This window comes from Dermacentor variabilis, chromosome 1, assembly GCF_050947875.1.
Source record: "Dermacentor variabilis isolate Ectoservices chromosome 1, ASM5094787v1, whole genome shotgun sequence".
Lineage (NCBI taxonomy): Eukaryota > Metazoa > Arthropoda > Arachnida > Ixodida > Ixodidae > Dermacentor > Dermacentor variabilis.
In genome coordinates this window covers 139,989,386-140,011,493 of record NC_134568.1, presented here as the reverse complement: position 1 = coordinate 140,011,493, position 22,108 = coordinate 139,989,386, and the positions used below count along the sequence as shown (strand labels likewise).

Below are 22,108 nucleotides of genomic sequence, written 5' to 3'. Positions count from 1 at the left end.
TATATTGCCCTGACTGCAGGTCTGAAATAGCATTAATCAAAGCCGCCACCGCCGCTATTTTGATTATCTCGCCGCCTCGAACCGGCGCTCTCGCAGGCAGATCCGCTGGCATCCGTAACCACCACCGCGGCAACGTTAGGCCTAGCTGCTTCTATGTTCGCTATTAAGCTTCTTGCCGTGCGGTGCCGTGTTTTTCATTGAAAGAATTCGCCGCTATCACTGATGGCACCGACTCCGCCTTTGTAATCCTCGCGATTGGCTTTGAAGCTCGCTGAGCACAGCGCGTTGCGTAATGCCAGTCTCCGAAAGTTAGCTTCGCCTCAGTACATTATTGTTAGGCGGTGAAGCACAACAAGCGTGGGAAGGGGGCAATTGTCACGGGACACAGTATGTATTCCTTAAAGGGCCCCTGAAACGGTTCGGACAAATTTTGTAGACGCGTAGGGTACAGCTTAAGTAGAACATTCGCACCACAATTTAAGTGAAGCGTTACGTATTAATGGAGCTACAAGCGATTAGAAGCTACCCTCCTCCCTAGCCATGCTTTTTCTCCTCAACTCGTTCGCCGAGCGAGTGGGGCTAAGCTCCGCCTTCACTGGTTCAGCGTCACGATGCGACGTCACATCGTCCACTTCCGGTTGTTTTGGAGCCCGCCCCCGCCCGCGCGAGTCCGCTCCGCTAGTCGCTTGGCCGTCGACCCCAAGCGAGAGCTATCGAAGCAGCGTGCGTTGCGAGCATTCTGTCGTAGCGCCGAACGTGTCTTGTATTCCGGTAACCACAGGCAAGCTGGTCATTTCGGCAAATGACTGTAGGCATAAACTCAAGCTGATGAAGGAACTTTGGCGTAGACGTACGTGAGCGGCCTGATCGGTCTGCACGGTCCATACACTTGTTGGTGCAGCGCTTAACCAGCCAAACAAAGCGCTAATATTGCTCTAACCAAGTGTAAAACATTTTAAACATTTATAAAAACAACGTGTTCATGATTACACTCCTGCGAAAAATACACACCAGCAGCAAAGAAGAATACACTTCGTTGCTGCTACTGTGTATGGTTGAGCTCTGTGCCACCAGGTGGCTGCACCGACCATTCGCATTTGCCCTTCTGCTCATCTCATGGCTCATCCCGTTACGGCAAAGTCAAGCGGCCAGACTCTGTCCCCTTGCGCTTGCGTTTTCCCTAATACCGGACTCGGGAAACGCTATTGCGTTAGTAATCTTTCGGTGTAAAGTGACGGCCACATACACGCAAATCCTGGCGCTGATCGGATAGCGGCAGTCCGATGTGCAGCAGCCAGTTCGCTCGTACGCTGCCTTGCAGAGGGACACGATGTCGCAGCTTGACATATTGCCAGTCGCTACGTTTGCAGTCCACAAGGCAACAAAGTCGAATCATAGTGTTCGCGAAAAGACTGAAACCGACTCTGACCGCGGAGCTCTCGTCAAAATGGAGTACGTTGTAACACAAGCAGATGACACTTGCTGTGTGCCGGAAGTGCTTAAGTGTACTGAAAAATTATTCTTGTGCATTCTCTTTATGTTACTTTCTTTTCATAAAAACAAATTAACTAACATTCCAACTATTACGAAGATCATTTGTTTACCAGAAAATTGGAAAAATTATCGATCACGCGCCCTTGTCAGCCAATCGGATAGCTCGCCCCACTGACGTCGTATAGGTGATTTCGGTCATATGGGTAGGGGCGGCTTAAAATTCCGCCGAGCAGTGCGCTGCGATCGGCAGCGATGTGCATATTTAAAACCTTATAATAAATTACACGCCTTACGCGGAGCACTTAGATGTGTCAATTAATGATCAGAAGGACCTACTCTAACGACTCAATACATTTGTAGAAAATCGTCAAAAGCGTTTCAGGGTCCCTTTAATTACACATGCGTGCACCCCGTCTCCTGTCACAGTACAAGCCCTGATATGCCTAATAAGCGTACTGGCAGGCCTTCAGAGCTTTTTCAGACGTGCCTGTCATAATTTTAGCCCTTAAAGGCAGTTAAAGACATGCATTAATTTTTTTCGGACTGCCCGTTTCTTTTTTTTTTTTTCAATTTTTTTTTCGGCCCCTCGGAAGTCCGAAAAATCAAACGTTGACTGTACAACTGACCAAGAGGATGCTTCAGATGCTCCATGTGGTGAAAGCGTGGTAGAAGGAGGATGAGAACAGAAAGGACCGACGCACTGAGGAATTAACGGGAAAGGAAGGGTGCCGCCACCTTTTTGAAGGAGCTTGAGCTAAAAAAACTAAGTGTTGGCTGACGCTGAGACACAGGTGTCCCTCATCCAAACCAAAATAAATTGTTTAAGCAGTGAAACCCAACACTGAGATGTTGTGTACGGGCTGAGAGTATGTCAGGACAGTTGAGGTTGACTTCTCAGCTGCTGAGAGAGAACCTTAGTTGTGACAAAGTTCAGGGCCTCATACAGATGAGCTTGCTATCAGCTGATAGAAATAGCTGATATTAAAAAATATTTACTTATGTATGCATCTCTTTTTCATTCGTATTTGAAAATGTTCGACTCAATTTGGAATGGGCTTTACCATTTCTTTCGCTGTGCATTTTACTAACACCTTCCTTCTGTTTTCTTTTTAAATAAAATAGATATTACTCCTTACTATTCAAACTGGATTAAGTCATTTTTTTTTGTTTCAGCATGCTTACTAGAGAGTGACAGCATCGGGCAACGTGGTGTCAGCCTGTCTTGACATAAAACAAAGTTCTGGCTCATTCAGGGAATTTCACAAAGGTGCTCAGGGAAAACCTGGAAAACTCAGGGAATTTGGAAATGTCAACTTGGTAGACACCCTGCCACTATCCCTTTCCCTGGGTATCTTTGGAGCAATGCAAAGCTACATATGAAGGCTGTCCTGTGAGTTTTTGGCTTAACACAAAAAATTTTCTACGGTAGACGTGGCTTTCAAAACTCGTGGCACAGAGACCCTCGCATGTGACATTGGGAGCAGACAGAACCCCCCCCCCCATTACACAGTAAAGAAATGGGCTGCCTCATTTAAGCAAATGAGGATGAGCATTGAAGACAACCGATGTTGTGGCAGGCCAGCCGAAGTCTGCACACAAGGAGACATCACCTGTGAGCAAGGTCATGGTATGTCCAATCGGCAGCTCAACATCTGGACAAACGCAGAGATAATGGCATTATCACAAATGGCAGTACAGTGCATCTTTACCAAATAACTTGATATGTACGTACCTGGTTTCTACCAGCTGGGTCTCAAGACTGCTCACTTATGAGCAAAAGTGCATGTGCTGCATTTGCTACAAAAGCCGCATATGGTAAATGATTGCTGCTCCATATATGCTCCAAATACTTCTGCTAGAGGCCTGATGGTAGTAATACTGAACACGAAACTAGAGCTCACACATGCACTGGATTGTAGCCGATGTGTGGTGGCACATCGGTATCTTAGAGTGCAACTCTTAGATGCCTATTCCTGGGTTGAGCATTGGCGTCCCTCCGCATAACTGGGCGTATGTGCTCATGCCACTGCTTGCGCATTCATTGTCGTCTTCTTTTTCCATGGCTGGCTCCAATGCCGCTCATCATGCCAGCGTTTCTACAGTGACCACGCTCATGCCACCGCTCGCGTGTTTGTCGTCATCTTCTTCCACAGCTGGCTCCGATGCTGCTCATCGTGCCAGTGTTCCCATATTGCCGCTTCCCCTGTGAAGGCACTGAGAGCACTGGCCCACTGCTAGCCAATGCAGTGATCTCGGTCTCAAATACTTTGTCTCGTTATATCGCAAAATAAGAACACATATTGAGCTATGCTCAAATTTCGCATTAAGTAGTGTCGCAGTTGTCAGACACATTTTTGGTTGTGAATCTGCCCTCCGCACGTTGATTCACGAGAACAACAAAGCGGGGTACATTGACTCCTCCGTCGCAAGTGTGGTGATTCCACTAAGCCAATAACAACTTCTCGGCGCAGTAAAGCTCATCTGCAAGCAACATCAGCAGTGATTACATGTGAATACATCAGCAGTGAGCGCAAAACAGGAATTAAACAATAGCGATTTTGATGTGCCTGGAAAAAAGGCAAATAAAGAGGATTTCCAGGATTAAATAAGATTGGCAGAAGAAGATGCCGAACCAGACAACGTTTCTCTCACATCCAGAGCAGTGAGACACTGTTGAAAGAGGGCCAGAAGAGACTCAGTTGCACTTGCAAGCTTGTAGTCTCTCAGAAATAAGCAGCAAAACTAGATACTAGTGTTGTGTGCAGGGTGAGATTTCACCATCTGTACATAATCTAATTTTGCTATTACGATTGTCTTTTAAGCAGTGGTAATTCCTTTTAAATATATTTTCGCAGGAGCTTTATGTATCAATAGCTTTGTAAGTGATTTAATAGTTTCAGAGCTTACACTGTATTGTGTTGTGTCATTTGTTTATCCAAAATGTCATGCCACAAAAGCTGTAATGTCTGCTAGTACAAAAGCAGATGTTTTTCTGCTACAAGATCTGCTAAAAGGTGCCTTTTGATTGGTTCACCACAGTTTTGATGAAGTATAAGGGTGATTAAAATTATCCGCATGCTCACTGTAGAATTTGTTTTAATGAAATTTCAGAAAAGACAAATCAATTCATTTCTGATATAACTCTCCATCTTTTCAACACACTTTTGTCCACCAGTCTACAAGCAGACTTGTAGAATCCCCCCCCTCTTGAAATTTCTGTGTGCTAAGGATACCTGGCATAAAACGACATGCGACAACATTCGCTGGCCTCACCCGCCTGGGAGAGGTCAAGTGCGTGCTCGCCCTGCCCCCTATGTCTGCCTACACCACTGCATAGTGACTGAGTGAAGCAGGGTTGAGTACGGCTGTTTATGCCTGCAAGATTGGAGGGTGAAATTAAAAGTTTGTTTATAAGCAACTTGCCGAGCTTTGTATAATACGTGCAATCTACTGCAGTCCTTGTTGCACACAGTTGCCATGGCTATCATTGCTGCATTATCCAAAAATGCCTCAGAGAAAGTGTGGCACACTGCTGCTCTTGATGTTATAGGCATAGTTTTTTTCCTCTTCATCTTTTATTTTCTCTATTAGGCTCATGTGATCAAACTAACTTGTCTGTGTATCATGCAGCTTCTCCGAAGCTCTCTGGTGAACAACCGGACACAAGCAGTAGTGTGTGATGATTTGGGGATGGTGGAATACACTATATATCCATACCCAAAGGCTGAGCTCAAGACTAAAGATCGTGCCGACATTCTTGAAGGTGAGACTCAAGACTTGTACTTACTGTCCAGACTTGTAACTATTTCCCCTCATGGCCTCGTTTCGAGCAGCTATAGCAAAAAGAGTGGTCTTTGTGTGTGTGTGTGTGTGTGTGTGTGTGTGTGTGTGTGTGTGTGTGTGTGTGTGTGTGTGTGTGTGTGTGTGTGTGTGTGTGTGTGTGTGTGTGTGTGTGTGTGTGTGTGTGTGTGTGTGTGTGTGTACACGCGCGCGTGCGTGTGTGTGAGCGTGCGTGCGTGCGTGCGTGCGTGTGTGTGTGTGTGTGTTCGTGTTCCATTTGTTGTTACTGCATTCTGCAATAGAATAGTTCGCTGTACCTTGCCATTCCATGCTGTATATGCTCAGTATGTCTTTATATACTGTCCGTGTGCTTTCAACTGTTAGTACAAAGAGCAAACTGCCTCTTAATTTGATTCCAGCATTCTGGTTTGCTCAGAAGTTATCACAAGGAAGCTGGTGTAATCGAGAGTTCGATGGAAGCCCATCTGGTCGGGATGAGACATGACAAAGAGAGACGTACACTGACCTAGTAAAACTTATTTTAAAAACAAGACGTTTCGGCTTCCATACGGAGGCCTTGTTCACAAGTGGGTGAAAAAGGTTGAATATCCTGTTTAAATAGGTTTTATCATGTGGCACAAGCACCGTGCGTAAAACTGGGGGACGGTTCCTTTGTTTCGATTGAGATTCTGTAGATTGTATCTCAAGAGACTCCAGGTATGGACGTGACTTCCAGTTTCTTTCCTGGCCGATTAGATTTCATCCAATCAGTATTGTGTGTAGTCCTTGCTGCGTGTTCTGAAGCCACTCTTCTCTTATCCACATTGTTTTGATGTTGGTGCAGCCGCTGTTTAAAGTTGCCCGTCTCCCCTATGTAGACGCAATTGCAATGCGCACAGGGGTCTTGTAAACAACACCAGGAAATGCTTTGGCAGAGCACATAGCAACGACTACGCACAATATTGACTGGATGAAATCTAGTCTAATTGGCCAGGAAAGAAACTGGAAGTCACGTCTGTACCTGGAGTCTTGAGATACAATCTACAGAATATATGTTCAATTGAAACGAAGGAACCCTCCCCCCGTCTTATGCGTGGTGCTTGCGCCACATGCTAAAACCTGTTTAAACAAGCACTTCAACCTTTTTTGCCCACTTGTGAACAAGGCTTCAGCTGAAACGTCTTGTCTTTTAAATAAGTTTTACTTGGTCGGTGTACGTCTTTCTTTGTCAAGGAAGCTGGTGGTTTCATCTGTTTTACATAACATAGACTAAGTGCTGTATAGGTCAATATTCTGCCTATATACTTTTTTTATTTATTGCCTTCTTGGTGCATGCACTGGAGTACTATCACCATGTTCAATTTTTCTCTTACTGATTCATTCTCGGTGTTGCACAACTGTGCCACATCTCAGAATTACTTCTCAGGCCTTGCAGGAAAGTCCATCTAGATGTGCTGTACTCTTTGCACCAGCATTTCTCTAACTGTTGCCCATAGACACTGAAGGGTTTCCTTGAGAGAATTTGAGGGGTTGTGCATGAACTGCTCTAGAGATGTGCTAGTGATGATTTCCAGAACTAGCCAGCATTACACTTTGCGCGAACTACCGTATTTACTTCATTTTACCGCGCCCTCGATTGTAACGCGCATCCATTTTCCGTGACCAAAAAATGAAAACCTCGATTGTAACGCGCACTCGTTTTCCATGACAAAAAAAAAAAGATACAATACCGTGCACCTTGTGCTTTTATATAGAAGTACTATTTTCTCTCATTTGGAAAAAACAGATTTATTTCTAATACACTAAAGTTGCAATGAATAAAAACACAAATGGAAGCGGCATACCTTGCCGCCAAGATTTTCACTGTGCCAGTACGAGTCGCGTGGGGCAATAGATATCACTCATCGTCGCTATCAAACAGCTCCTTATCGCTATCAACAGACCAAAGCATTTCATCCTCGGTGCCATCCGTGGCATTTAAATCCCGCTCTTTTTAAAGGCATTGTTGACCATGGCAGACGGGATCGTGCACCATGCATCTTTCACCCATCCAGCAAAGTCCAGCAGTGAGGCACGCTTCATTTTATTGGCGGGCGTGAATTTGGGGCAGCCATTCGGTGTAAAGCGCCCGAATTCTATCTTTCACTGGCTTGTTCAAACAAACATCAAGCGGCTGGAGCTGCGATGTCATGCGCCAGGTATCACGACAAGGTTGGTGTTGCATGCAGCCAGCTTGTCCTTGATGCACTGGTCAAGGTGGCACCTAAGCGCGTCGAGCACAAGCATCCCACGCAGACCCAAACTGCCGCCAGGTCTCTTCCGCCAAATGTTATCAATCCAGTCAGCAACCAAGTCCATGGTCATCCAACCTTATTCATTTGCACGCACAATCACGCCACTCGGAAACACGATTCCTTTCGGGAGCGTCTTCCATCTGAAGATAAGATGCGGGGGCAGCTTGTCCCCATCCACAGTGCAACAAAGCATTGCGGTGACTCTAGTTTTTCGTGGTCAGAAGACAAAACTTGCACTTGCTTCGCCCCCTTCTTTTCAACGGTTGTGGTGGCAGACATGTCAAAGTAGAGCGGCGTGTCATCGGCATTTCCAACCTGTCCGAAGTGGTAGCCGTTTCTATGGTGCAACTTCAAAACATACCGCTGAAAACTGTGCAATTTCTCTTCATATTCTTTGGCAATTTTTGGCATAGCCCTGTCCGCCTTCGAAGAGAAATGCCTTTTCTTTTCATAAAATTTGATAGCCAGCACCTGCTCGCTTTGAAGTCGCTCCGCATTAGCCCTTTCTGTAGGGCTAACTGCATCGCCCGTACTTTGAGCAGATCGGTCGTCACAGGCCGCTGTGCCGCTCACTACTCTTGCACGTATTCCACGAGCAGCTCTTCTATTTCAGTGAAGTGGCCCTGCTTCGGTCCACTAAAACCCTTCCTTGTTGCTTTGCTGGCGAAAATATTCTCCTTCTCTGTTTGCACCAGTCCCGCGCGCAAGTGTCGGGAACTCCGAACGCCCGTGATGCGGCCCGATTTCCGTCAGTCTCCACGCACATCATCATCATCATCATCAGCCTGGTTACGCCCACTGCAGGGCAAAGGCCTCTCCCATACTTCTCCAACAACCCCGGTAATGTACTAATTGTGGCCATGCCATGCCTGCAAACTTCTTAATCTCATCCGCCCACCTAACTTTCTGCCACCCCCTGCTACGCTTCCCTTCCCTTGGGATCCAGTCCGTAACCCTTAATGACCATCTGTTATCTTCCCTCCTCATTACATGTCCTGCCCATGCCCACTTCTTTTTCTTGATTTCAACTAAGATGTCATTAACTCGCGTTTGTTCCCTCACCCAATCTGCTCTTTTCTTATCCCTTAACGTTACACCTATCATTCTTCTTTCCATAGCTCGTTGCATCGTCCTCAATTTGAGTAGAACCCTTTTCGTAAGCCTCCAGGTTTCTGCCCCGTAGGTGAGTACTGGTAAGACACAGCTATTATATACTTTTCTCTTGAGGGATAATGGCAACCTGCTGTTCATGATCTGAGAATGCCTGCCAAACGCACCCCAGCCCATTCTTATTCTTCTGATTATTTCCGTCTCATGATCCGGATCCGCCGTCACTACCTGCCCTAAGTAGATGTATTCCCTTACGACTTCCAGTGCCTCGCTGCCTATTGTAAATTGCTGTTCTCTTCCGAGACTGTTAAGCATTACTTTAGTTTTCTGCAGATTAATTTTTAGACCCACTCTTCTGCTTTGCCTCTCCAGGTCAGTGAGCATGCATTGCAATTGGTCCCCTGAGTTACTAAGCAAGGCAATATCATCAGCGAATCGCAAGTTACTAAGGTATTCTCCATTAACTTTTATCCCCAATTCTTCCCAATCCAGGTCTCTGAATACCTCCTGTAAACACGCTGTGAATAGCATTGGAGATATCGTATCTCCCTGCCTGACGCCTTTCTTTATTGGGATTTTGTTGCTTGCTTTATGGAGGACTACGGTGGCTGTGGAGCCGCTATAACATAACTTTTTTTAAATGCGGTATCATGGTGGACTCGGCGTGTCTTCACAATTGGCGCTTTCATGCTGATTGAATAAATGCAGAAAACGGGAAGACAGGCGGTACATTACACCAGTGCCTGGTTACACGTACAACATGGAGGTATGCATATGGAGGAAGCTACGGCAGCTAGGCTAGAAGTGCGTACGAGGCGGCCATTTTTTTAATGCCGATGGCAATATGATAACGCGAATTTAGGGTCGTACTCGATTCCAATGCGCATACAATTTTTGGACCCGTTTTATCGGAAAAAAGGTGCGCGTTAAATTCGAGTAAATATGGTACCTGGTGAAGCTGCCTAGTTAGGAGCATACTAAAGGTAAAAGGTTGAGAAGTAAATTTTCGAAAATCTTATTTTGATGCATTTTATTCATTATCAAACTTTGCCAGTACAGCAGTACATGGAACTGTTTTACTCTACTTTCTCAGGGTCTACAGTCTTTACATATCACAAGATTTTTGATGAGCATGAAGAGGCTTGGAGCCATTTTCAAAGGAACTAGGCACTTTTATTTAACACTGTCAATCAATTTAATATGTTGACAGGGCTTTGTTTGTGTGGTTTTAGACTATTTGACTGATGGTAAGAGTGACAGCTTTTCATACCACCTTTCTCAAGTAAGTGAATTCACGGGTCATACAGTATTAAGGCAGGTGACTCATAGGATGACATTATCTACAAATTGCTCGGCCGTCTGTTAAGAAAATGCAGTGAAAGCAAAATAATCAGAGGGCGAGGGCACATATGGCAAAAAGATTAGTTTAGCATATCAAATGGACAAGGCTCCAATAGGAAAGAACAAATAAAAAAACAGATTTATAACTGCTTGACAATAATCAGAGCAACAACCAATAAAGATACCTTATATAGTAAAAACATGCCTGAAAAGTTCCCTTGTCAAAATTAAGTCGAGAGACTTCATCTTTTTGTCAAAAAAAGTAACAAATAACGCACTGATGGGTGCTGCTCTCTTTGATGATGATGTGTGCCTTAACTTCAAGGTGTGCCTTGCTAGAATTCTGCACATTGCAAAAATACAAAAAAAAATACATCAGGCTTATTCTTTATTGTTCCCACTTAACCACCTTTCCTCCTGTCTTTTTCACAACTTCCTCAATTCTTTAAGCATGCATGCAGTCAGTCAACTTTATTCCCAAAATTGAGTTATGAAATACAGTTATTAGGGTTACATGTACTTATGACTGCACGGTTTGTTAAACCAAATACATTTTACTTTGTTTCCTAATAACCTTTGTTTTCATCTGCAGCTTTCCTGGGAGCACTGTTTGTTGACCAGGGTTTGGAGTACTGCAATGCATTCTGTCAGGTGTGCTTCTTTCCACGACTGCAGGTGAGCTGGTAGCATTAATAAGCTAAGTCAGCTGTGTGCTTTTGTAACAATATGAGTTGTAATTTTGTTGTCTTGCCACTGTTCATGAGCCTCTTTCTTTTTCTTCTTCTCGTGGTGTCTGTGCAGTGAGTGTATATGTCAGCCTGTTAGATGTTGTTTCACTCGTTTGTTGCCTAAAAATAAACCAATAAAGAAATGTGCTTTGATTATTTTCCACAAAAATTTAAACTAAGTTTTAGACTTCAAATGAACCATGTGCAGATGATATCTCGCAAAGTTCATTTTGTAACTCATCACCCACCTGGTTGATTCGTTGGGCAAAGGAGATTTCAGAATAAATGTTTGCTTATTAATAACTTTTTGTCCTTTTTTCTTTTGAAATAATGTTTGCTTATTATAATTATTTCTTGCCCTGTTTTCTTCTGTCAGCAAGTCAAGTGCAAATTTTAGCAGGCTTTGTGTTTTGTCTCTGTACGTAGTGCATGCATACTTAGTACTATGTGTTTCTTCTTCTTACTGCCAACACTTGCTATTGTTGCTGCTGACACTAACAATAGGGGATTTTTCCGAAGTTCTGATGATGCCTGTTCAGATGAAGCTTTCTTGTAGCACTGCAATGGTACAGAATGTAAAAACTTGAACTTTTAATAGAGGATCATTGTGGTACATTTACAAGCTTTAATTTTATGTGAGGATGGATTTGCCACATTATTTCTGGTGGGCTTGTGCAGTTTTATATATGTGGGCTGTATATGTTTTCTTGGTTAAAGGGGGCCTGAACCACTTTTTATTGAAGTCGCGAAACGCATTTGAAATTGAAGTACACTATTTCGTAAATCCTTTGCAGCAAAAAGTACTTCAATGCGTTCAGTAAAAGCGGAGTATCCACCTTTCAGTGGATACTTTCACACTATGGCGTGATAGGGAATGAACAGGCACATGCTGAAGCGAAAACTGCTTTAAATAATGCTCCTGAAGTGCGCATTTCATTCTCAAAAACAGACACAAACACCCTACTTTGTTGCACAATACACAACCGTAAGTTGGAACACTGGACCCAACCAGATCAACGGCACAAGCGAGTGCATAAATGGGACCAAGAAATGAAATTTTGTATGCCTTATAAGCTCAAAAAAAGCCAAACAAGCATGGTGCACTGGATTTGCCTTGGTGTTGCACTCACCAACCGTTATAAACATCTGATAGGTTGCAGTGATACTAGCCCAAACTGTGAATACTGTAAGTTACCAGAAATTCTTGTTCATATATTTTTTGTTGGTCCCATGTACGTGTAAGAACGACAGCAACTGGTCTCTTCCATTGCATACGTCAATAAGAGGTCGCTATCAGACGAGTTTCTTTTACTAATGCAAACAGTGCAGCCCTAATAACAAGTGTCGCTATAGCCTTTCTCCAAGCCACTGGGTTTGCAGTACGGCTTTAGAGATACATACCACAATGCTGTGAACTTGTATATGCATACCTCTTCCTCATATCATCATCATCATCATCATCATCATTTCATCAGCCCTTTTCCTGCCCATCCCTTTTCCTCAGTGTAGAGTAGCAGGCCAGAGCAAGTTATAGCTAGGCCGAAAATAAATCTCTCTCTCTCTTCTTCTTCAATACCTTGCACTGCGAAGACTATGGTAGAGCAGGATAGACATAGACATTGCTATTTCCGATTTTTGGCACCCACAACACGGCAAACTCGGAGGCTATCTCTCAACTTATGGTTGAGTTTACCGTGTCTCCACAGGTATCTCATCCCTTTGCTGGGCTGTACTAGATAGCAACGTGCGGCAGTGGTTTCTCGCACCGAGTGGCATGAGTAGCATATTTCATTTTGCACCTATTTCATCAATAATCACGCAATTTCCGAGGGTCGAACGGAATCTTGTCTTTATGTTCAGTCATGCGAGTATGTTGGCAGTGCGCACATCGGTTTAAAGGTGCAGACATAGTCCGACATATTGCAGACGGGTGCCTTGCACAGTGTAGTTATGCTACATGGGCAAAAATTCGAGTTTAGTGTCTGGCACAGTTGATGTGACCGGCTGTGCTCAGCACGGCTGACGTGGGAATAGATGATGTCTTATCTCACGCCAGAGCTGCTAGACCAGAGTGCATCAAGTGCTAGCTTGGCTGGCCGGCAGTAATGCTGGCCTACAGTTCAGGTGTGCTGAAGCGAGCATGCTGAGTTTGAGCCTTTGCCAAATACAAAAGTGCTCACCCAACACACACATGTTCACATGCGTCGTGGCAATAGCTGATCACCGCACTACTGTGGGCCACATTTAACACACCAAACTATAGCGGGGGCAAATTTTAGGAAATTCTGGCCTCACCAGCATGACAGATCCAACTTTGACGGCCACTGCCTGGCGTGGTGAACACATCAGACTATATCTGTGCCTTAAGTGATAGATGCCACATTTCAGACTCGCATTGAAAGTATTCCTAACGTTATGAGCCTCAACCATGATGGCAACACACCTCGAAGGTGTGCAACTTGGGAAGCAGACCTCTTCCAGTCAGACGTTGGCGCTCGGGCCGGCTCGCTGTGCGCCTGAAGTACTCTCTACCTGGAGTCATGTCACCCACAAAGGCCAGTCAAGGCATACAGTTGTCCTCAGCTAACCGTAGTGAGTACAGCGAACAGGCTCATCATGGCACCTTGTGGCGGCCGCAGTGTGTATGACATGCAGCTACAGCAGACACTGCTACATGCAACTGTAGTGGCCAACTGTTGTGTACGACAGGGCTGGAGTACAAGCTTGCACTCATTTGTTACAGTCTGGTCGTGCTATGTGGTGCAGACCGGCTTTGGTGCTGCACCAGCTTGACCGACGGATAGTAGCCAAATACAAATTGAGCATTTTGAAGCGCTATCAACAGATCACTATGAAGTGATATTTTCCAAGGCGCCGAGTCAGGAGCAGCCAGGAGTGAGCACACGCTGGCAAGCATACATGAGGTCTGACCTTAAGTTTCACATGTTTAGAGGCTAGTTCAGTGTTCCAATACTAATACAAATTTGCAAGACCCAATATCTATGACACCGATATAAGCAATGTGTTCAAAGTTTTATTCCTATGTGGGCAGATGTGTTGGAGCGTGAGCAGACGATAGTGTCTTCTGATAGTATGCAATTCTTACCAAAATTCAAAATGCAGATTTTTGCTTACTTGAGTTTGTTTAGTAAGCCGCATTAATAAATATACACAGTAACAGCAGGAAGAAGCACACTGATCTAAATACCTTTCTTGATTGGTGTCAGCTATCGGCCAATACCATGAGTCTATCGAAATCTTGCATGGGATGACACATGCAAGCCACCGGCAGCTTTGAAATGGGTCAGGAGAAGGCCTCTACTTGAAAAGGGAGTGTTTGAGAAAAACGTGACTTTGCACTCCACTTGTGAGCTCCACATGACTGCTAAACTTGGCTGATATGTTCACAGCAGCATATGATATCTACGGAATGTGTTTGTTCAAGAAGCCTGAGGGTGGTTCAGGACCCCTTTAAAACAAAATCCTGGTACAACTTGAAACAGGTAATTGTGCATCTGCATGATTCATTTTTACCTTCTTTTTCCCCACATCCATGTGGGAACTTTCAGTGAAAAATTGGCCCAATGTGCATCATGCTAACTTTTTGTTGAGTGAAATCCTGGGAGAATTGAGAACAAAATGAGGCATACAAAGGAAATTGTCATTTAGCTGGACAAGCGAGGAAGATGGTGACTTCGTTTTAAAGGGGCCTTGAAACACTTCTTGAACATAGTAAAAAAAAACATTGCCAATCAGTAGAAGAGGCTCTTGTGAACTTTGTGAGCAAAATATTATTGCACTGCATGTTGCAGCAAATTTATAATCTCGTGTCAAAGACAGTGCGCTTGCTCTTGCTTTCACAATGTCATCATCACAAGCAGCGAAGCCCACCATCAGCTATTGGCTGATTTCGTGATCACGAGAACATTCTCAGTAGTACTATTTTTTTCTAGTTTTGAGATGAATAAAGGAAAAATATATGTCTGTGACAGAAAGGGCAATTCATTTTCGCACTGCTGGCGTGCACACAACAGTTGCATGTTGCTGCATGGCCTCCGAGATGGCAGCGGCCTGCTGCGTAAACTAGATGCTGCAGGTGCCATGGAGTGCCTCGATGAGAGACTCAACTTTTAGGGGGAGCCTTGCCCCCTTGCCCCATCCCCTGTATACGCCTAGTGCACCGCCTATAGAGGTGCCACTGAAAGCCACCTAGCGGACGCTTCCAACAGTACACGCGGGAGCAGTAGCAGACGACAACCCTTTGCAGCAAGGATGGCTGAAGTTCGTGGCTGCGATTTCTCCCTTGTTCGGGTGCCAGGCTGCTTCTTCTGCGGTGACAGCTGTAGGGAAGGTGCTCACCTCTGTGCGAGCGGGTATGAACACTATGTTACCGGTGTTTGGGACAACATGGTCCACATACGTGCAAGGTGTGTCCCGCAGACAAACGCCATGAGCCCCATTTACATGACGTGGAGCTCATGTTCACTAGCCGTTAATTTTGTTGAGTGGTACGATCTCTCGATGGTTTTTTTTTATTCTACCCTTGCCGCAATGCTGCTTCTGTACCTGACTAATAAGCACCCGTCGTTAGTGCGGACTTATATCAAACAAATCCGCACGGTGCAATCTCTGCATATGCCATTGTGATTTTTCTGCCGATGAATACATGTGACATCGCCGAATAAGTGCAGTCGAAGGCGCCTCAAGAAGAGTAATTGCCAATTTATTGATAGAAACGCATACACTAGCCAACGAAGTCACCAAACACACAGGTTAATAAAAGCGCATGTTAGGGCTGTACCGCCAATGCAATTCTGCTGCATACGCCGATGAACTACCATTCCCGCTGTAGTTTGTGCAATTTTAAATTCCCCAAGGGAGCTGCTTGGAAACGTACAAAGCTAAAGACTGACTAACTTTTCAGTACTTTTTTGTATTACTAGAGAGAGGTGCCACATGATATATTTAAAGGCAGAACAGTGCCTGTCAGAGTAGATGAGCGCTGGCGGCAAGGCCCGGTTTAGTCGTCTGCAGTGTAAGTATAAGAAAGAATTCAGTTGAGTACCAAACTCACATGCAAGAAGGGACTACGTTGTGAAACAAACAAATCACTCGTCATGTTAAGTTTGCTCAGGCAGCATCGAGGTGTGATGACTTCCCAAATGGGACGCAAACTTTTCAGTGAGAAATGGAACAAAAATACCATATGCAGCAGCTATTAGCAATTCTCGCCCTGAACTACCTATTTTCTAAACACATTTCCAAAAACGCAAACAATATCTAAGATGCCCTCGGGTGAAAAGAATAAAGCTGTTAAAGAAGCATTTCCTTGGTATCATTCCGATAAGACACAGCGTGATTTATACCCTTTACAAACAAGGCAGAGTGAAAACTTCGCAGCTCAAAAGAATCGACAAGAGTTATGCATGGAGCAACTAGCAACAGTTAAACATGTGTGAAGCCACGCATAAAATAGATGTAAAAACATGAAGTGCGTGACAGCTGGTGTGAGGATTTATCGCGCCACATGAAACCAACAATTTCAGTTCTTGCAAACTTCAGTAGCTTTAACATACAATGCAATGCGCTCGTGCAGTCGTGCTGCCTAGCTAGCGCAACGCGGTAAAGAAGCGGAAAACAATGTAAGCGGCAAACCGCATTCCGAATTTTAGCGAAATGCCTTTAAACCTCATGCTGCACTGAGACGAATTTCGTTGCTCAAGCGTCTAACTATGATCGAGTGGAAAAAACACCGAGGAGACAAAGGAAAGGATGAGAACAAGAAATTTCCCTTCGAAGCGACGATCCATTTTTGCTACCGTTGCTCCTGCTGATGAGGCTTTGCCGGGAATGATTAGAACCGTATCGCCGGCACGTTTTCACCGGTATTTGAGCCACCCACCCTGCAGCAATTCTTCTTAGACATTCCCTGAAGCTTTGACCACCCCACACGTGCAAATGGTGTTGCCTATCTTGCTCTGAAAACGTGAATAAGACAGAGAAGCACGATCAACGACACAACAAACTACGGTGCATGCCAGGCTCCTCTCCTGCATGTTCTGCCCAAGGCCGCTTCCAGTGGAGACAGAAGGAGAGAGAAAGACACTCATCAGTGCAATAACTACATCTAACTCCGCTTATATGTACTTGAAGGATTTGAAACATTTATGCATCAGGAGATTCTTGAGGTGATGTCCTTTAATAGTGAGGTGTGTTTATGAATACTTTCATAAAAGTGTTTCAGGGCCCTTTTAACCACTTGTTTAGTTCATAAATACTCATTCTGTCCATGATACGGGACTATCGCTGGCATACAACTTCTTTTGCTAGCACTTCCTTCATTCAGTCGTATAAGTGGGCCTATTACTGTAAGTATGCTTCTTCATAATTCTTGCACTTTCACCTGTTATGCAGTGTGCACGGTGGTGAAGCATACATAATTCAGGCAATGGTAAAAATTTGCAAGTGCCACACATACACTCATACCTTTTTATGTGCTCTAAACATTTGTAAAAAGTTGTGTGTGCTATTGCAATGCATCATTTGTGCCAAAATGCATCAGCTCATAATATTGCATATCATTCTTTCACATCTGTATTTGTCAGAAATTAGAGACATGCCTCACTGCATGTGACTGTAGCTTAGTTATGTCCTCCCCCATTAAACTCTTCAAAGTAATGAGGACGCTTCTTCTCCCCTTTCAATGCTTTGGAGTGCCATAGAGCCACACCTTGTAGCCGTGCAAAAGCACTACATGCCTACGGCTCTATGTAAGATTTTACTGTTCGTGCCCAGGACTTCATTCTCAACCAGGACTGGAATGATCCAAAGAGTAAGCTGCAACAGTGCTGCCTCACACTGCGATCCATGGATGGTGGAGAGCCAGACATACCCATGTACAAGTGAGTGGGCTTATAATGATACCAACACATTTGTTGTGATCTAGACACGTTTGACTGGGTGCTTCTCTGGCCAACACCTTATTTGAGCATGTAGAGCCATGGCAAACGAGGTGAACATGTATTGTTACCAAATTGTGAAGTAAGACACATATTTAAGACCCCAGAGAAAAGTACTGATAAGCTTCTACTTGCCCTAATTAATACATTTGCATTTCTGCAAACCAGCTTTAGTTTTGTTTCCAAAAAGGTGTATGTGTAGTGACGTCATGACACAGGAGGTGATCAGGACATCACATTTTACCACTTGCTCCAGCTTGCTCGGTGGTGTGTTATGTTTGTACATCGGGCCGCAAAATGAGTAGCAGCATAGGGGACGACTGAGCGAGCTGAAGTGAATGCCAAAACCTCCTGAGAAATAAAAGTGAAACTGGTTTGCAGAAAAGCTATTCTAGTAAATTATCTAGGGTGCCCTGAGGTTTTCCAGTATTCTTTTCTAGTGTTTCAAGGTCCATGGCCTTCATTCAATGCAACAAATAAAAGGTTTTCATTTGCATTTATCGTATCTCAAAGATTACAAACATTAAATTAGCAAATATAACTTGAAAATGTCTAATGGTGTCTAAAATATTCACTTTCTCCAAAGACCTTTTGTTGCTTTCTTTATTGGTGTACCACATTTAGTTAGTCAAAAGTAGTTTTGCAGCCTACAGAAGTTTTGTCCATAATTTCACTGAGAGTCCAGGCCATATGCTCTTAAAGGGGTCTTGAACCACCCTTTGGGCTTTGGGAAAAAACATAGTCCGCAGATGTCCACATAGTCTGCTGTGAACATCTCAGCCAAGTTTTGCAGCCGTGCGCGGCGCGTGGAGCTCGCAAGTGGAGCGCAAAGTCACCTTTCTCTCAAACGCCCTCTTTTCAACAGAGTCTGCTCCTCACTTTTTTCTGGACACTTTATTTTGTAATACATGTAGTGGATTCCCCATACATGGCTGCTATTGGCCAATAGGTGACGTCAATCAAGAAGTGTGTTTGGACCAATGCACTTCTTCGTACTGTTACTGTGTATATTTATTGACGAAGTTTAATAAACAGGCCAAAGTAGGCAAAAATCTGCTTTTGAATTTTGATAATAATTACATACTTTTGGAAGAAGCCAACTATTGTCTGCTCATGCTCGGCCATGGCTGCCCTCATAGGAAATAACTCAAGCCACCCTGCTTATCAGTGTCGTAGTCATCAGGTCTTGCTAATTTCTACTTGTTTTGTACACTTAACTAGCCTCGAACCGCGTGAAAGTTAAGATGAGACCACACGCACACTTGCCAATGCGTGCTGACTTCTGGCCGCTCCTGGCTAGAACTTTGGCAGATTGATTGACAGTGCTTCAAAGTGCACAAATTGAATATGGCTACTATCTGTTGGTCAAGCTGGTGAAGGATATAGCCGGTCTGCACCACGTAGCACGGCCAGACGAACATATGAGCACAAGCAAGCGCTCGAGCCCAGTCATGAACAAAGTAAATGCTGTGCACTTCAGTTGCATGTAGCTGTGGTCTGCTACGTAGCGCAGATACCACAGCCACCGAGGAGTGCCGCAACAAGTCCAGTGGGTAAGCACACTGCAGCTCGCTGCGGACGGTCACATTTGGCTTACGTTTGGCACGTTGTAGGCACCAAAATCAGAAGTAGTGACATCTACGTTAACATCCAAAATCAAACTTGAACTGTGTGCCACGGTGATGTTCAGTAGGCGAAGCGAGCGTTGTGGGCATGCCTCGCTCCACCGTAGCCTTGCAGTGCAAGGCATTGAGGAAGGAGCGGAAGCACCGTGAAGAGCATGTTTGATTGCCAATACCTCTGCTTCAGCTGAACACATTGAAGTTCACACGTTCAAGTAGCCTTTGCGGCAAAGTATTTCTGAAACAGCCTATTTTAACTTCAAATGCATTTCTCCATTTTGACAAAAAGTGGTTCAGGGCCCCTTTAATGCAACCATTGTCTTGTGGGTTGGATGGATGCAGATATTTGTCTGTATTGTTAACCTAAATATTTGCTGGCATATTATGTGTTGACTAAGTTTAACAGGTCACAGAAGGGTTGAGAAGAACACATTGCTGTAATGTCCAGTGGCCTGGGACCTTGGTGACATTGCAACAACAGGTTCCAGAGAGCCAAAGACAACAAGCAATTCTAACTACATTTGATCCGTTGACTTTTGTGGCCAGTTAATGCAGTGTATTACTAAACAAGACGTGGGTATTGTGATTAATGATTAGACTTGGGTATTGTGACCATCTTGTCACTGTCCAGTAGAATGTGCCTTTGGTGGCTTGCAGAATTAGGTGGCTTTCAAGCTGCACACTTAGGGCTCTAAAGCTATCTAAAGCTATATAGTCGAAGTCCACAACACTCAGTGGAGAATCTGCCTTTTTCACGACACGATGGCGCATGCGCCGTGCCCTAGCGGATTAGTCGCAAAATATTTTGGAGGGGACGCGCGTGTGGCTGCGCAGCCAGATATCGGGGAAGAGTACTCCGAAGAAAAAAAAGTACATGGACACTCACAGCAGTGAACACTTGTGCCGTGTACTGTGTTGGTACTCCACTGGCCTATAGCTTTATGTCGGTGCAGTTCCGAAAACGTGCATAGCGTAAGACTGCAACTCCACTTTACAATGGAAAGGGGCCAGGGCTTCGTCCAGACTGCAGTGTGAACCACGTAGTAGCCGCCTTGCATTGACAGCTTTCAAATTTATCGATAAACCCCTGCTTAAGGTGCGGTAACACTGAGTTGATACAAGACCAACAAGATGTTGACACCAACGATTGGCTGCCTATTCAGCACTGTATCGCTCAGACCACTTGATCATAATAGACCGACAATAATGTAACCGACGGGGGCGAGTTCTCATAGTGCAACGGGCTTTCTTGTCGACGGCACCGACAAAATCAACATGCCGACCATGATCGCTCGACAGAACCCCACGCAATCAACTGTAAAACCAACATCGCGATAGCTTCAGCTAATTCACTTGTATATGTAATTTTTCATGCTCAGAATGTGTCGACATGGCTTCAAAGTTGAAATGCACAAGCTTCAGTCCTCTCAAGCCATGCACATGAAGTTTCAGCCAGTGTTGATACTGTTTAGCGAAGGTTGGGTTAGACCTGACCTCGTCGAGTTCGTGTATGCGCTACCGATAAACCTGAACTTAAAAAATAAGCAGTCAGGATGAAGGAAACCGCTCTTCCAGTTCAGTTGTGACCCTATAGTGATTTGATATCAACTACTCTTCCCTTCGCATGGCACGTACACAATAAGGGGCAAACGGCGACACAGCACTGTGCCAACATCTTGTACTTTTGTCACCATTCCCGAATGCATTCGCTACGTAGATGGTGGGTGTGTACGTGTGGTTATGCTGACACATTTCTTAATTCTAGAGAAGCACTGTTTACCTCTAAAAAAAATGTCTTCAAAAACAATTGCAAATCGAGTTGGACGTTCTCAAATACGAATAAAAAAGGAGGTGCATACAAAAGCAAATATTTTCGAATATGAGCTATTTCTATCAACTGATAGCAAGCTCAGTGGTATCAGGCCCGAACTTTGTCACAATTGAGATTCTCTCTCAACAGCTCGTAAGTCAACCTTAACTGTCCTGACATACTCTCAGGCCGCGCACGACACCTCAGTGTTGTGTTCCACTGCTTTAAAGAGTTTATTTTGGTTTGAATGAGGGGGGGGGACACCTGCATCTCGGCTTTCAGCCAACACTTTGTTTTTTGAGCTCAAGCTCCTTCAAAATGGCGGCAGCACGCTTCCTTTCCCATTCATTCCTCAATGCGTAGGTTCTTTCTGTTCTTGTACTCCTTCCGCCACTCGTTCGCCTCACGGACCATTTTAAGCATCTTGGTCAGTTGCACAGTCCACGTCCGCGTATTGGAACCCCCGGCTGCGAAAACGTCTGAAAAATCGGCCAGTTGGAAAAAAAATAAATGCATGTCATTTACTGTCAAACCGCCACAGGCACATTCGAAAACGCTCTGAAGGCCTGTCGGTACACGTATTAAACATATCGGTGCTCGTACTGTGACAGGAAATACCGGGTGCGCGCGTGTATAATGAAGGAATACATACTGTGTCCCGTGGCAATAGCCCCTTCCCACGTGTTATGCTTCACTGCAATACTTTTATGTATGCTTCACCAAGTAATATTTCTGTAGAGGCGAAGCTGACTGATCGGGAGCCGGCATTATGCAACGCACAGTGCTTTCCAAGCTTCTAAGCCACTTGCGAGGACCACAAAGGCAGAGTCCGTGCCATTGCTGACAGCAGCGAATTCTTTCAATAAAGAACACGGCACCCAACGACAAGAAACTTCATAGCGAACGTCCAAGTAGCTAGGCCTAGCATTGCCGCAGTGGTGGCTACATCTGCTAGCGGATCTGCGTGCGA

At 44.7% G+C, this 22,108-nt stretch overlaps 1 protein-coding gene across 3 annotated transcripts in view; it reads left to right on the top strand.

Moving 5' to 3' along the window:
* The window catches only part of drosha (ribonuclease 3 drosha), a 238,139-nt gene that overhangs the window by 183,455 nt on the left and 32,576 nt on the right, over positions 1–22,108 (top strand). For all 3 annotated transcript variants that reach the window (XM_075696237.1, XM_075696246.1, XM_075696229.1), the window contains 3 exons: positions 5,125–5,257; positions 10,612–10,694; positions 17,543–17,649. In XM_075696237.1, coding sequence (XP_075552352.1) covers positions 5,125–5,257; positions 10,612–10,694; positions 17,543–17,649 — 323 coding nt within the window. The remainder of the gene's footprint in view (positions 1–5,124; positions 5,258–10,611; positions 10,695–17,542; positions 17,650–22,108) is intronic.